This window comes from Populus euphratica, unplaced genomic scaffold (assembly GCF_000495115.2).
Source record: "Populus euphratica unplaced genomic scaffold, PopEup_1.0 scaffold9.1, whole genome shotgun sequence".
Classification (NCBI taxonomy): Eukaryota; Viridiplantae; Streptophyta; class Magnoliopsida; order Malpighiales; family Salicaceae; genus Populus; species Populus euphratica.
This window is the reverse complement of record NW_011499857.1, coordinates 1,720,466-1,737,346: the sequence shown is the minus strand read 5'-3', so window position 1 is coordinate 1,737,346 and position 16,881 is coordinate 1,720,466. Positions and strand designations below refer to the sequence as shown.

Genomic DNA, 16,881 nt, shown 5'->3' with positions numbered 1-16,881 from the left:
ACCGAAATAATCTATTAAAAAAAATTGCTACTAAAATAACATGGACAATATCTCTGAAGGGAAACCAAGCTGAAAGGTTCATGCGAAGTTCTTGAGGGGCGGCACGCAATTCGAGAACAAGAGAGAGGAAAAATCCAACCATTGACAGACCAGCGAGGATAACAAACACCTGTATATACTGTTTTGATAAGCTCAGGTTGCAATATCACGGTTTTCAACCATACGGGCTTCCCCGAGACTGAAGAAAAATTTGAAATTTTTGTTAAAAAATAATTTTTTTATATTGTGAATCAAAAATATTTTTTAAAAATAAAAAATATTATTTAAATACATTTCATAATAAAAAATATTTTAAAAACCAATTATAACCATACTTATTTTAAAAAATAATCATAACCATACTTAAAAAAAAAAAAACCAATACCTATCAACGAAGATAAAATCAAGACAAAGTAACGTCGCGACAATAGAAGTTGTTTTCTCTGAAGAATTTGTATCACATCACTAGAAGGATACTTAATTTTTAAAACGATGGATAGGGAATCAAAGTGGATGTCGAGGAATCGAGATATTTTGTATTTTATTATTGCGACTCACTGGTCAATAAATCCTCATGACTGAATATTAAAAAAAAAAACTAAAAGTACTTATTTTTCACACCTAGATTTATTGTACTGGGAATTAGAATATTATAATTACCATTTTGCTTTTTTATTATACACAAAAATCAATAAAACATACGAGCAAACTTGATTATAAACCAGGCCGGTAAAAGTCCAGACTTGAATGATGATCCAGGGCCTTTACTCAAAAATAAAGCTTCAAGAATAAGTAAAATATATCTGTTAATTATATTTTATAAAATAAAATTTATTTCAGCTTGGCAAAAAATTTTAAATACAAAATAAAAATTGCTCAAGACTCCACTTGTCAGATATACATAAATAATAATAATAAAATATTTCTTAAATATTTTGAAAGATTTTATTTATAATTTTACGTTCGATTCTTGATCACCTTAACCCTGTAACTATCAAACAGTAAATTGAAGAAGTGAACTCACTTGTTTGGCATCAAATATCTATGTTTTTTTTAACTTTAACAATACCGCCATATATTGGAGAGTCATAGCAGCGAGACATAATCTACTGCTGGGAAGGGAAATCGGGAGATTGAAGGAGAGAGTAAAAGGAAGAGAGCGAGAGAAGGATGTGTGGGAAAGTATTGTACTTTCCCCATGTCACTTTTTTTTTTCGTTTTTATTTCATATTTTTTTGGGTTTCATATATATATTTTTTAATTTTTTAAAAAATTATATTTATCAAATTTTTAATATTAAATTGGTTTAAAATTTAGTTTTATTGTTTTTTCTTTAAAATATTACGGGTTACTACACTATCTTCCTATATAGTTTTTTTATAATTGTTTTTCAAAATAAACTTTATTGATTTTATTTTTTTATATCGAGCTGGTTAAGAATTTTTTTTATAGTTTTTTTTTTAAAAAAAAACACCATGAATTGTTACAAATTTTTTTATGTGGTTTTTGTTTTGTTATAGTGTTTTTCAGCATATTTTTTCACAGTTATCTTTTTTGTTTTTTTAGTATCAAACTGGTTGAGAATTCAACTTTAACTCTTCGCACGTGTCTTTTTTTTATTGTTTTTTTTATAATTTTTTATGTTGATTTTATTTTTTTAATATGAAGTTGATTGAAAATTTAATTTTATAGTTTTTCTCTTTAAAACACTGTAAATTGTTCCAGTATTTCCTCACATGATTTTTATATATTTTTTAAAAATTATTTTTATATTAAATTAGTGGAGAATTTAATTTTATAGTTTTTCTCTTTAAAACACTGTAAATTGTTCCAGTATTTCCTCACATGATTTTTATATATTTTTTAAAAATTATTTTTATATTAAATTAGTGGAGAATTTAATTTTATAGGTTTTTTAAAACATTATAAACTACTACAGTGTTCTTTCATATAATTTTTTTATATAATTTTTTTTTTAAATTTATTTATTTATTTTAATTTTAAAATATTAAACTAGTTAATAATTTAATTTTGTAGTTTTTTATAAGATCATGAATTAAATTGCGACTCACTGGTCAATAAATCCTCATGGCTGAATATTAAAAAAATAAATAAACTAAAAGTACTTATTTTTCACACCTAGATTTATTGTACTGGGAATTAGAATATTATAATTACCATTTTGCTTTTTTATTATACACAAAAATCAATAAAACATACGAGCAAACTTGATTATAAACCAGGCCGGTAAAAGTCCAGACTTGAATGATGATCCAGGGCCTTTACTCAAAAATAAAGCTTCAAGAATAAGTAAAATATATCTGTTAATTATATTTTATAAAATAAAATTTATTTCAGCTTGGCAAAAAATTTTAAATACAAAATAAAAATTGCTCAAGACTCCACTTGTCAGATATACATAAATAATAATAATAAAATATTTCTTAGATATTTTGAAAGATTTTATTTATAATTTTACGTTAAATCCTTAATCACCTTAACCCTGTAACTATCAAACAGTAAATTGAAGAATTGAACTCACTTGTTTGGCATCAAATATCTATCCTTCTTTTTTTTTTTTTTACTGTAACAATACCACCATATCTTTGAGAGTCATATCAGTGAGACACAATCTACTGCTGGGAAGGGAAATCGGGAGATTGAAGAAGAGAGTAAAGGGAAGGGAGCGAGAGAAGGATGTGTGGGAAAGTATTGTACTTTCTCCGTGTCATATATATTTTTTTTATGTTTTATTTATTTTTATTTTCTTGGGTTTTACATATTTTTTTAATATTATATTTTTTTATTTTTTTAAAAATTATATTTTTTTTTAATATTATACTGGTTTAAAATTTAGTTTTGTAGTTTTTTCTTTACAATATTATGGATTACTACAATGTCTTTCTATATATTTTTTTTTATATTTTTTTTAAATAAACTTTATCGATTTTATTTTTTTTCATATCGAAATAGTTAAGAATTTTACTTTGTAGTTTTTTTTAAAAAACACGGCAGATTGTTACAATATTTCTCTATGTAATTTTTATTTTGTTATAATGTTTTTCAGCGTGTTTTTTTTCATAGTTATCTTTATCATTTTTTTAATATCAAATTGGTCGAGAATTTAGCTTTAACTTTCAGCATGTATTTTTTTTATTTTTCTTGTTTTTTTTTCATATTTATTTCTGTTGATTTTATTTTTTTAATATGAAGATGGTTGAAAATTTAATTTTATAATTTATTTTAAAACATTATAGATTATTATAGTATTTTTTCACATGATTTTTTATGTTTTTTTATTTTTTATGAATTATCTTTATCAATTTTATTTTTTTTATATTAAATTAGTTGAGAATCTAGTTTTGTAAGTTTTTTAAAACATTATAAACTGCTAAGTGTTCTTCCATATAATTTTTTTTATAATTTTTATAATTTTAATTTTAAAATATTAAACTAGTTAATAATTTAATTTTATAGTTTTTTATAATATCATGAATTATTATAGTTTTTTTCTATATATATATATTTAATTATTTTTATAAACTCATAAAAATACAGAAGCATGCAACAAGCTTGTAGTATCAGGTATGGCATTAGTGTTCGTGTGCGTGTGTGTGGATATCCTGATATAATTATAATATTTTTAAATTTTAGGGTTATTAATGTCGTTCAGATCGGGTTCGCAGGTCGAGAAAAGTTATATAAATACCCTGACCTTTCGACTTCCGGTAATACTCGAACGGAATGGGCAAAAAAACATTCCTATCTATTTGGATTGGAGTTAGTGTGAAATTGCCATCGCTGCAAGTAAAGGACGACATTGTTAAAAAGCATATAGTTCAGGGGTATTTTCAAGTTACAGAAAAAAGGTTGACGATTCAATGAGTGAGATGACGTAGGATAACTTATTGGGAAGGGTTCTCTGCTAACTACGCTTTTTAAGGAGTACACGGCACCTCAAAGTTCATTGATTCAAGATTCGAAATTCAAAGTCCCTTAGCAACTTTTGTTTTTTTCCCAGACTTATTTGTGCTCTGAAGATCAAAGGGCATATTTACCCTTAACTACAGCATGATTCTCAATTGAATACCTAATTAAAAAATTCCTTATTCGACATGATCCAACTAACTCTGTAAGAACCCTCTTTTTTTTTTTTAATGCAACTCTGTAAGAACCCTCTTTTTTTTTTTTTTTGAAAATGTGTAAAAAAATAATATTTAAAGACAAATAGGTCTCTTTTAATTTTTCTAAAGGGAAAAAATTAGAGGCAAAAGGTCGATTGGGTAATGAATGCCAAATGGATGGGGACCCAAATTTGGAAATTACATTTGTAGGGGGATGCACTTTAGAATTGTATGATAGTTGGGGGTAAAATCGTCATTTTCTTATTTGTTAATTTTTTTCTTATAAAACCGCGGGCCAGGGGTATCTTCTCCTCTCCTAACTCCTGTGGTTATCTCTGCGTATAAACGAGATCGATCGATCGACCGGATTAGATTTTATCATCTTCTTGACCGGAATTGTGGTCGAACCTTAGGGTGTTATTAGAGAAGAGAAACATAATAAGATGGGCTCGGTGGAGGAACATTCATCGCTCCTGGAAGATGGACTCATTCAACAGGTATCTCTATCTTTCTCATTCTTCTCCTTTCTTTGAAGCTTCTTATTAGGAATTCACTATTTTACCTATCAATTATTCAAGTCTCCCCAAACCAGTCCCAAGCTTGGAAGATATTTTTTTTGTTCAAAGGTCATGAATATCCCTGTTAAAATTGGTACCTAGCTAGATTCATGTTATACAAAGTTGTTTCTGGGTTCTGGTGTTTTTTTTTTTTGCTATTATTATGAAATTCTGGATCCAAAAGAAGAAATAGAATTGAGAATTGGCAATTTGTTTGGTGGGTTTTTGATGCTTAAATGTTAATTAACATTTTGAAACTCAAGACAGCTTTCACATGCAATGAGAAGCTTCGTTTTCTGGTCACTTGCATTTTGCAGTGACGACCATTGCCTCTGTTTATAGAACATTGGAATTTTGATTGTCTTGCGATTGGAGGCAGATGTAATTTACCGCTATGATTTCTCCAGTATGCAGGTTGTAATCAATGCATAGCAAAGTTAGGGTTTGGGTTTCATAGGGTGCAATCATGGCTGTTATCAGTTTTTTTTTTCTCTATATATATATATTAAAAAGAAAATGGTTTTGCTAGGTTCCTGGTGATGAAGTAGCTATGTTATCTTAGAGAAACATTCTCCATTTTTGGAAACCTAAAGCTACATTAAGTCTTTTTGGTGGAGTAGCTATGTTAGCGTCATCAATAAAGAAGTCTTTTTGGTAAAAAAAAAAAAACAGCTGTCCCTGGTAGATTTTTGTGTTTGAGGTTTAGAGCCCTTTTGGGATTTTGATAGTGTTTGTTTTTCAAAGTGATTTTCACTTCAAAATACATCAAAATAATATTTTTTTTATTTTTCAAAATTCATTTCTGACATCAGCTCATCAAAACAATCTAAAAACACAAAAAAATATTAATTTGAAGTGAAAAAAATTCAATTTTTTGCAAAAGCGCTTTTCAACCACATAAACAAATGGGGCCTTAGAGTCTTGGTTTATTGGCTGTTTTGTAAGGAGAGGCAGAATTGTGATTTCTGCATGTTCTGCGATTTGTGGGCTATTTTAGTAAATTTTCAGAATTACTTGGATCTCTAGTCTTATTTAGGAATTTGGTGTCTAAAATAGCCCAAAATAAGAATGTGTATTGATTAACCACCTGTGTGTTTGGCATATTGTTAGCTTTTGCAGTCGCGGTTTGAAAAATTAGGCTTTAAAAAAGATACAACTTGTAGTTTTTTCTTAACTAAGGTTTCAAGAGAGTTTTTAGTGGTAGCTATGAAAAATTGTGGTGTGGTGAGGGTTGATTAACTGAAAACTTTCAAATTCATGGTTAGGGCAAAACGCGGACTGCATCACGCTGGACCACATAATCAAATGGAGAAGCTTATGATTTTATTCCTGTTTAATTTATTTCCTAGCCAAGTAAGAATTAGTTATCCTAGTCTTTTAGGGAGTCTTAATCTCACTATATAAGAACGCTATGTTTTAATTTTTAGGAGAGTTGAGTTATGAAATAAATTGAGTTTTTTAGAGTCATTTTGAAGGCTTAGTTGCCTAAGTTTCCCTCTATTTTCTCTTATTTCTTGCTTTAATATTCTGTTGCTTCAGTGCTTTGAATTACCGTTCAAATCCTAATTTCTCCTTATTCCTTACTAAACAAGCTCTATGCTACCCTATTTCCGCAAACAATAAACCTTAGCTCACCACAAATCCTTAGTAGAACAGAAATCTCAAATCTGACCTACATCACCTGGTTCGCCCTTGGCAGTCGTTCAGGTGGCTTTCTTCTTTGATGCTGCATTAGTTGACGGATGGCTAAGATTAACAAGTATCCAGTCCTTGTCAGGTATTGATAAGAGTGCTAAATAATAAAAATACAGGATTTATCTCCAAATTTGGACACGTTAGGTTCACTTTCTCTGAGGAAATAGATATTTAACTAGCTAGAGGTGTCACGTCCCAGAAAATTTGATTTTTATTGGGTCCAATGTTTGGTAACTTATCTATATCTGATTAATATAGCTAAGTTTGCATAACATAGAAATTTAGTGGAAAAAAAGACATGAAAACTAAGTAAATTCTTAAACCATCGTGTTCATGTGAACTGCAGTTTAGTGAAATTTAAAAAGCAGCTTGTCTGAACAGTATCTATGATATGCATGTGTGGCGTGTCTTAGCTGTTAATCCTCAGTTTCTTGTTTTTTTAGAATTGGGTCTGTTGCCATATAGGTGGAGTGTTCCAATTCTGTCCTGTAATTGTGTCCCTGCTGCATATAGAGGGAGCCTGTCTTATCTTTGATTTTTTTGGTGGCATTTAAAAGGGTTGGTGCCATTTTTTAACCAGGGCTGAAATACTAGTCTGATTATCTGTGGTCATTATAGATGCCCTTTGGACACACTCGCAAGTTGTTAAAATCAGAAACCATGTCTCTCACACATGCAGTTTCGTTTTATATTTCCAGGATGAAAGCAACGGACTGTACACAGGAGATGGCTCAGTGGACATTAAAGGGAACCCTATCCTTAAGCAGAAAACTGGAAACTGGAAAGCATGCCCTTTCATACTGGGTACTATTTATTATATTTCATGCTACTTGGATGATTAAGTATCCTATTGTCTTTCTGACTTCTATCTTACCTCATACAGGTACTGAATGTTGTGAACGCCTGGCCTACTATGGGATTGCCACTAATCTCGTCACTTACCTTACCAGCAAGCTACATGAAGGAAATGTGTCGGCTGCAAGAAATGTCACCACCTGGTCAGGGACATGCTATCTTACACCCCTCATTGGAGCTGTATTAGCAGATACTTGTTGGGGAAGATATTGGACTATTGCTGCTTTCTCCTCAATTTACTTCATTGTAATTATGAACCAAACTCATTAGTTTTATTCTTTGCCTAAAGCTCTGATCAGTACCTTATTTCTAATGCATGACTATATAGCTTCTATTCATGCTCATATCTCTCAATGTTGATGGAGCTACCTCCAGCTCTTATTACTTTTCTTTTCTTTTAAATACAAGCATATGGTGAATTTGGGCCTGTTTTTCAAAATAATCCCTTGAACATTTCAAATTTTTAATTCACAAGAGTACCAAAAGTAAGGCTTGTGATTACTAGAATAGATTATTTGGTTTCTTGATAGAAATGCTCTCTCCTAAGCACCATGTAATGCCTCATCATATAAATGACTGATCAAGTATTACCTTTTGTTGAAAATCTTCTTAGCTTATTCTATGGCCAAGAATTTATGTTTGGATGAGGTATAAGATGCTTTTTATTTTTTATTTGGTTCCTCTTTTTCTCTTAATTCAATTATTTCTAAGGAATTCACTGGTTTTGATAGTTATCATGCAAAGTTTACCTGTCAGTTAAATATTTGAAAAAAAAAAATATTGCAATTTTGTGATTCATTTAAAGAATTGCAGTTATAACCATGTAAGTATGGCATCAAGATATTATGGAATATCAAAAAGGAACTTGTCTGCCCTGCATGTAGATCACTGTGTTAGTCATAGTGGACTTGATGACCATTCTACAATATATATTTAACATGCCAGAGTAGCCCATCTCTTTAGATTTCTTGCAAATTGTATCAAAGGACCTGGGAAGCACAAAAGAAAGTAACATGATTTAGTTGCAGTGGCTGTGCTTTGAAAATATTGTGATAAAAAGGATATTAAGGATCATTAATGGTGTTGGTTACTCCTGTTAAACAATAGTTTCTGCTTTTATCAACTTTCCTTTCTTATGGTTTATTCCAGGAAGCCATGTTTGATGTTTAGGAATGGAAAAGTTTCTTGTTTTGATTGTGCCACTAACCATAACTACAATGAAAAGTCTGGATGAAGTTTTGTTGATTGTTTCATTTTTTTTTGTGTCAGATGTATTAGCTACATCAAGCAAGATCTATATTTTTAAAAACATGCACTCCTTTACTTGATGCATGTTTTTTTTTTTTTCCCAGTGTTGGTTAACTTCTACATGAAAATCGGTGCAGGGAATGTGTGCGTTGACTCTCTCTGCATCTATTCCTGCATTAAAGCCAGCTGAATGTGTAGGTTCTCTTTGCCCTCCAGCAACTCCAGCTCAGTATGCAGTATTCTTTTTTGGCCTCTATCTGATTGCACTTGGGACGGGTGGCATCAAACCATGTGTTTCATCCTTTGGGGCGGATCAATTTGATGACACTGATTCAAAGGAACGGGTAAAGAAGGGGTCTTTCTTCAATTGGTTCTATTTTTCAATCAATATTGGTGCTCTTATATCGAGTAGTTTTCTGGTATATATTCAAGACAATGCCGGGTGGGGACTGGGATTTGGAATTCCTGCACTGTTCATGGGCATAGCTATTGCTAGCTTCTTTTCAGGCACACCCCTTTACAGATTTCAGAGACCAGGGGGAAGCCCTATTACAAGGATGTGCCAAGTTTTGGTTGCATCATTCCATAAGTGGAATCTGGAGGTTCCTCTAGATAGTAGCCTCCTGTATGAAACACCAGACAAACACTCTGCCATTGAAGGAAGCCGGAAACTGGAGCACAGCGATGAACTAAAGTATTTTCTTATTTCTTTTTAGCTGATTTTTGTTCTCGGATCTGAACATTTTATCCTGATTTGATGTTGGTTTGGTTTTTCTAATCAAAATTCCCAGCTGTTTAGTGATTCATTACCACACAATCAGCAGGAGTGGTTTTGAAGTTTCAACATCCTACCAAAGTTGGCTTTTTTTTTTTTGTGTGTGTGTTTTATAGACAAATGCCAGGGTTGGTCATTCAATGTGAACAGTGGTCAAGAATGGTCTGTCTAGTTAATACTAAAATGCCTTATTTGAAACAGTCTGAGCATAACCAACAAACTCATATAAGCCTTTATGAATACACTGAAAATTATTTTTTTCTGTGAAGTTTAATTGCCATCTTATTTTAATTTTTTTTACTAATTTTTTTTTAAGCTTACATTTTTGTAAGTGCTGCTCTGTCTAACATGAGCACACTGTTAAATTTGCTCCCTCTCCACCTTCTAACTTCTGTGTTGCATTTGCTGAAATATAAATTGATATATATGGAATTATGTGCAACACAAGAGGCTTAGCTAACACATATTATCTTGTGGAACACTCTTTATTTATTCTCTATCTAGTAGCAGAAGAATCATGGACTTCTACTTGGATAGATTGGTGGGAGCATTTGCTGTTGGATGTATTATTTCGTATCTGCTCTCCTTTCCTTTGGAACTTCATCTTTCCGTGTTCTTGCAATTTTTCATGGCAGTGGAATCTTGTCTCGTGTGGTTTATGAAGAAAGACCACAGAGCAAATTTATACATCTAGAATTCCTCTTTAATCTTTACAAATAAGACAACATCCCAAATGATTACTGCTAAAAGGTTTCATTAGATCTGTTTTTGTGTCAATATAATGATAGATTTTTTTTACACTGATCTCACCTTAGTATGTTTGTGTGGAAGTTTTGACATCTAACAGGCACTAAACTTTGCCCAAAAATTTAACGGAATTGCTATTCCATGCAGGTGCCTTGATAAAGCTGCTGTGCTGTCAGAGGCTGAGATGAAAAGTGGGGACTTCCCCAACCCATGGAGGCTTTGTACTGTCACGCAGGTGGAGGAATTGAAGATTTTGATCCGCATGTTTCCAATCTGGGCTACAGGAATTGTCTTTTCCGCTGTGTATGCCCAGATGTCTACTATGTTTGTGGAACAAGGGATGCTGATGGACACGACAATTGGTTCATTCACCATTCCTCCTGCATCTCTGTCATCATTTGATGTTATTAGTGTTATTTGCTGGGTGCCAATCTATGATAGGATTGTTGTTCCCATTGCAAGGAAGTTCACAGGAAAAGACAGGGGCTTCTCAGATTTGCAGCGTATGGGAATTGGCCTGTTCATTTCAATGTTATCAATGACAGCTGCTGCTTTGGTGGAGATTAAGCGCCTACAGCTTGCGAAAGAGCTTGGGTTGACTGGTGAAGCTGTTGCAGTGCCTATCAGTATTTTTTGGCAAATCCCCCAGTATATGTTGGTAGGTGCTTCAGAAGTTTTTACATTCATTGGTCAGATTGAATTCTTCTATGAAGAATCTCCAGATGCAATGCGGAGTTTATGCAGTGCGTTGTCACTCCTGACTACGTCTTTGGGTAATTACTTGAGCTCTTTTATTCTGACTATGGTAACTTACTTCACAACCACGGGTGGGAAGCCAGGATGGATCCCCGATAACTTGAATGAGGGCCACCTCGATTATTTCTTCTGGCTTTTAGCTGGACTCAGCTTTCTCAACATTCTCGTCTATGTTTCCTGTGCAAGGAAATATAAGCAGAAGGCCTCCTAAGGTCTACGAAAGAGATGGCCCGGTGGCCGGCTGTGGAGAAGGTTAAAATTAAAGACGTTCTGTACATATGCAACGACCGTCACATTATTTGCTTCCAGGTTCGAAGGAATGTGTACTATATTTATCGGCATAGTTTGCTTGTCATATTCCACAATTCTTAATCAAACATCGCATCTCACTCTATTTTATGGTGTCGCATTCTGAGTAAATTTAAATGAAAGGAGCTGTGGGCACATGATTTTCACCGCTCAGCCTGGTTTACATGCATTATGATTTTCTTCTCCCTTGACTTGAAACTGCATCTGACCTTGGTATTTTAGAAAAGCAACTACTACCGTGTGAAAACTAGGTCTCTAGACGAATTTTTATTCACTTAAGTCTTTTAATCCAGCCACCCTCGTATTCATCTACCGTACTAGATATTCCAAGATTTATTCAAATGTAGCCCGTTACAAGCAATTTTTATTAATTATTAGTGATTTTTGCATTTGTCTGTTATTTAACTTTTCTTATATAATTTCATTTTTTTTAATTCGCACAAAAGTCGAAGGGGACACTATTTTCAAGAGAGAGTAATGCTTACTTTTTTTCTGCTTTTAAAAATACCAAATCGACCGTAGATTAATATAGAAAGGAAGAGATGGTCTCCGACTCTCCATAATAAAGAGTTCATAGTTAATAATTTATCGTATTATAGTTTGTATTGGTTTTTAACCGAATACATCTCACTTTACAACCAGTCATAATTCTTCAATATGTTTTAAAAATAACTTTCATAACTATGCTAATGTGAAATCCTAATATAAAACAATTAACTATTAATAATGAGTTTTTCAACTTTTTCAAACCAATAATCACGTACTCGCTGGTTAAATTCAAATGCCTTTTCCAATATAGACTGCTTGAGCATACTTTTATTATTGATTATTGCCTTTCTCCAATTATTTATTCTTTTAATTAGATTCTCAAGTAATACAAATAATTAATTTTACCCTTGCTTTCTTACACTTATCAAAATCAAACGTACTGATAAAACATATTTAAACTCAAAACTAATAACAACCATGATTTTTTCTTGAGAATTAATGTTTATTTATTTTAATTTTATTAACTTTAATTATTTTTTTAAATATCAAAACATTACACAAATCTTATAAATTAGGTCGTGAAAAACGTGCAAGTACCATTCCATGAGCATAGATTTTATAGAAGAAAACTATTAAAATGTGATTTTTATTTCCTTGATGATATATGTAAAATTAACAGTTTAAATTAGAAAATAGAAATAAGTATTCCTTTTAGTTCCCGAAAAGAGCAGTTATAATTTAATATTTCTCATCCACAAAAAAAAAAAAAAAACAGAACTGCTATTTATTGAAGGACAAAAAAGAAAAGTACATAATTAATTAGGAAACAAAAAGAAGCAGGACTTGGGCTGGAGGAGAAAGGGCTAAAATATGTGGCCGTGGCCCATACGTGGAGATATCTGTCTCCTAGTTTAACAAGATAGAAAGAGAAAACCCTACCTGTTCTTGCTCCATGCTGACAACCTGAAGTTCCATCTTCATCTCCTTCCTGCGAATCATCAAACACAATCAAAATAATAATTCTCTATAAAATAATATAAAAGATGAGACCAATCTTGATGAAAGGGCATGAAAGGCCCTTAACATTCCTAAAATACAACAGGGAAGGAGATCTCTTGTTTTCTTGTGCTAAAGATCATAATCCCACCGTCTGGTTCGCCGATAACGGCGAGCGTTTGGGAACATACCGTGGCCACAACGGAGCCGTTTGGTGTTGTGATGTATCAAGCAAGTTCCTATCTCTCTCTTTTATTGAATTATTTTTTTTGCAAGGATAAATTATGAAGATCTTAGCTTCATTTTTTTTAATGTTTTAGCATGTTAATGTTTTATTGTCTTTGGTTAATTATTATTAACAATGTAGGAGATTCGATGCTACTGATTACTGCTAGTGCGGATCAGTCGGTGAAGCTGTGGAATGTTCAGACTGGAGCACAATTGTACACATTTAGTTTCAATTCACCGGCTCGGTCTGTCGATTTTTCTGTTGGTGATAAATTTGCTGTTATTACTACTGATCCCTTCATGGGAGTCACTTCTGCCATTAACGTCAAAAACATCGCAGACGATCCTTCCCAGCGTAAGTTAGTGTATGTTATGGGCCTTATGGCACATATTACATTTCTTTGTGTTGTTGACTTAATGTTTTCGTTTTTTGTAGAGAGTGGTGAATCTATGCTCACCATCACCGGACCTACGGGAAGAATTAACAGAGCTGTTTGGGGGCCCCTCAACAAGACTATCATAAGTGCTGGAGAGGATTCAGTGATCCGCATATGGGATTCCGAGGTAACTGGCTAGTTACCTTTTGCGTTATTGTTGTTGTTGTTGTTATCTAGGACAGCCAGGGGATATGACAAGCTCCCTGAAGTGATCTAGAAGCTACGGAAGATTGTTTCTTACCTGATGTTCTTGAGGCCAAAAGGCTTAGAAATATTTGTGTGGACCTAGATTTTTTGAGAACTCAAATTTAAATTCAACTCTACTAGAGCTGTAAGATTTTTTGCTGTAATAGTTCCATACTGGGAAAGTGAAAAGGCACCCTTTACCATTGTCCTGGGGATTATCTGATTTTACTATCGGTTGATCTGGAAGACTTGTGTATTTTATGAGCACAAAATCAAATGTTAAAATTTCTATTTGCAAAGTAAAGAAAAGATGGAACTTTTTTGCTCTTTCAAGATTCATGCATAGTTTTTGTTGGAATGTTGCTCGGATGGATTTGCATTAGAGAACCTAAATGAGAGCTAAAAAGCTCTAATATTTGTGTTACATTGATCTTGGAGTGTGAGAAATACTTCTGGTAATCTGACATCTGTCTAGAGTCAAGGACACCCAGTGGAGTGTTAATTTTTGCAGAGTATGTGGTATGGTACTATTCTGTTTAGACACAATCCCCGATAGCTTTTTAAGTTGGTTAGGAATACAGTTATTTGGGATAGCTTATGTTTGGAGTCAATGATGGGAATCTGCCTTGAGACATGGCTTTGATAAGATTATACAATATCTGATTTATATGAGATGGCTTGAGTGTAGGTAGAGTGCAGTGATATGTAAGTCTAATGCTCTGCTCATAAATTTCTATTTGGGAAGGGAGAATTTTGATTGAATTGACATTTTCTTGTAATGCAGTTGCTGAATCTTTCCTGTGAACATGTGTTGGCATGCGCTTGTTCTTTTGCCTGCTTTATATTGGTTGAGATATTGTTTTGATTGAAAATATCAGAAAACAGCTACAGATTTTGAATTTTTCATTTGCATTTTACCACCAGCCCTGACATTTTACAGTATTCTGTTTTTTGGTTGGTTTGATGTTTGAGTTTATACTGTCTCTTGTTTGCAGACTGGAAAATTGTTGAAAGAGTCAGACCCAGAAGTTGGGCATAAGAAGCCAATAACATCACTGACAAAATCTGCTGATGGTTCCCACTTCCTGACTGGTTCTCTAGATAAATCTGCCAAGGTAGAGTGCCTGACTTTAAGAATTTCTTTTTTCTGATATTTTCTTGCTGTAAAAGTGCTTTGACAATCTCTTGCTTTCTGCAACTTTGTAGCTCTGGGACACCAGAAATTTAACTCTTATCAAGACCTATGCAACAGAACGCCCAGTTAATGCTGTTACAATGTCTCCACTTCTTGATCATGTATGGGTTACAGAACCTTTTTCTTACTCTTCTCACGTTGTACTCGTGCTTTTTGTGAATTTGTTCATCATTCTTTCAGACTCCATTAGAGAGTTTTGCTGCTTGAAAATGTTACAGATTATTGGCTGTCACTCCTTTATTCCTTTTCCATAAAGATCCTTTTTATGTGCTCTGATGAAGCTATCTTGTTTGTCAATTCCCACCATATCTTTGGCTAAGTATATGTAGTTACAATCGTTGAATGGACTTCATTTTGGTAGAATGAATTGGTTTGTAATCACTGTGAAGTATACATAGTTATTGTCGACCACAATTTGTACAACATCAGTCTAGGGAGGCAGATTACTGTCATTACCCTAAACCTTGTGAGCTTATCCATTGGAGGGCTGACATGTCATTGTTTCGATTTAGATTTTGATTTATAGTCTACTAACTGGTAAGATTATTAGCGTACTTGCCTTTTCAGGGCCACAATTTGGTGGACCTAAAATTGGGCTATTTTTGGTTGATGGTTATTGATGATAAATGAAAGTTGATAATTTGTTCAATTATTTTCATCGTTTCATCATTTCATTTTGGTAGGACCTAACTGTTGTTTTTCTTGTAGGTCGTGCTTGGAGGTGGGCAGGATGCATCATCTGTTACCACAACTGATCACCGTGCTGGGAAGTTCGAAGCCAAATTCTACGACAAGGTTACTTCATGCTGATGAACTTTTTATGATACGAAGATCTGTGGTTGTGCAACCTTTTGAATTTGTCTTATTTGATCACTTTATTTTGCAGGTTCTTCAAGAAGAAATTGGTGGTGTGAAAGGTCATTTTGGACCTATAAATGCATTGGCGTTCAACCCTGATGGTGAAAGGTATGTTTTCTGCCACATCTTATTTCTTACTTCTAAAATTTGTGTCAATGAATTTTAATCAGATGGAATTATGAATGACATTCTATTTTTTAACTCACCTTTCTACAGTATCCTTTTTATGTAGTTTTAAACAGTTAATTCTTGCTCACGCACCCAAGAACACTTATAAATATAGTATATGGATTTTGCTATAGCACTCATTAGCTGCAGCGATAGATGATGTGTGCAAGCATGAATAAAATGCCATTCTCTTACATGCAAAATGAATTTTTTTTTTTTTGGCTAATGCATTGGTTGGCTTCACCTAAAGATGATGCATGTATATATGAATCAAGTACAATGCTTGACCTGCCAATTGAATTTCTTTGAATAAGTTTCTAAATTTAGAACCAGTTTATTTAAGGTTTATACAAGGTTATGGATGATATTGTAAAGTGATGTTGCCTTCCTGGTAATGCTGGACACCATCAGATGGCTGATATTTGTGGAGGTGATGGTACAGTTGTCCTTGTAGACTGGCCATAAATTAACCTGGATAGTTTGCACTGTTTTTGAACAAGGTCATCGAAACTTTCAATTTGTAAAACAATGACTATCATTAGTACTGGGGATGATGGTGTGCAAATGTTGAGATGGGTTCTACAAGGTTTGCCAAGTGGTAAAAATCGGGAATTTTTTTTTGAACTTCATGTTAGATTAGTCACAGAGATTTTAGCAATATTATTAAGACAATCAATCATTCAGGAATCTGGAAACAATTATTTTCTGGTGTTTTGCTCTCCCTTGCTTAAATAATGTCAAAGCTTTTAATTACTCTTGAATGCTTCGTCTGATGCATTCTATAATCTTTTTGAACCTGCAGTTTCTCAAGTGGAGGCGAGGATGGTTATGTCAGGCTGCACCACTTCGATCCAGATTATTTCAACATAAAGATTTAGATTGTAAGCATATGTATCAATATCAGAATCTAGCCAATAGAGTTCACTTAGTTAATGTTGGAGAGGATCGAAAAGAATTTTGGTGTGGCGTTGTAAGCTGGAGCGTGGTGCCACACGAGATTCTATTTTTGCACATGCTCTTCATTTTCCTTCTGTTTTACACCGAATTTGTTACAAATTTTTTCTGGGGTTATGAGCAAGGAATTTTTGTCTGGTTCAATGTTCCTATCAGTGCATCTTTATTTCTACAACTGTTTGCTCAAACTTGAAATGTGAGAACTGATATCCAGTTAAATGCTCGTCCTTGAACTGGTCTTTTGTCATTGCAGCTGGGTTTCTTA

At 33.1% G+C, this 16,881-nt stretch overlaps 2 protein-coding genes across 2 annotated transcripts; both read left to right on the top strand.

Moving 5' to 3' along the window:
- Positions 1-4,466: 4,466 nt before the first annotated feature.
- Positions 4,467-11,275, top strand: LOC105123703 (protein NRT1/ PTR FAMILY 8.3-like). Its single transcript, XM_011023399.1, has 5 exons — positions 4,467-4,660; positions 7,114-7,219; positions 7,299-7,516; positions 8,656-9,212; positions 10,188-11,275. The coding sequence occupies exons 1-5, from the start codon at positions 4,607-4,609 to the stop codon at positions 11,005-11,007; spliced, it is 1,755 nt and encodes a 584-aa protein (XP_011021701.1). The 5' UTR covers positions 4,467-4,606; the 3' UTR covers positions 11,008-11,275.
- Positions 11,276-12,509: 1,234 nt separating this feature from the next.
- On the top strand, positions 12,510-16,881 carry LOC105123702 (eukaryotic translation initiation factor 3 subunit I-like). The gene is made up of 8 exons (XM_011023398.1): positions 12,510-12,821; positions 12,958-13,173; positions 13,255-13,382; positions 14,437-14,556; positions 14,648-14,737; positions 15,345-15,431; positions 15,523-15,602; positions 16,465-16,881. Exons 1-8 carry the CDS (start codon positions 12,638-12,640, stop codon positions 16,538-16,540), a joined length of 981 nt encoding a protein of 326 aa, XP_011021700.1. The 5' UTR covers positions 12,510-12,637; the 3' UTR covers positions 16,541-16,881.

Bases quoted from the DNA above. Each gene is read 5' to 3' on its own strand.
- LOC105123703 (XM_011023399.1), top strand. From the start codon at position 4,607: ATGGGCTCGGTGGAGGAACATTCATCGCTCCTGGAAGATGGACTCATT. The intron at 7,220-7,298 runs GTACTATTTATT...TACCTCATACAG, and splicing joins AGCATGCCCTTTCATACTGG to GTACTGAATGTTGTGAACGC. The intron at 9,213-10,187 runs GTATTTTCTTAT...TATTCCATGCAG, and splicing joins GAGCACAGCGATGAACTAAA to GTGCCTTGATAAAGCTGCTG.
- LOC105123702 (XM_011023398.1), top strand. From the start codon at position 12,638: ATGAGACCAATCTTGATGAAAGGGCATGAAAGGCCCTTAACATTCCTA. The intron at 14,557-14,647 runs GTAGAGTGCCTG...GCAACTTTGTAG, and splicing joins CTCTAGATAAATCTGCCAAG to CTCTGGGACACCAGAAATTT. The intron at 15,432-15,522 runs GTTACTTCATGC...TTTATTTTGCAG, and splicing joins AAGCCAAATTCTACGACAAG to GTTCTTCAAGAAGAAATTGG.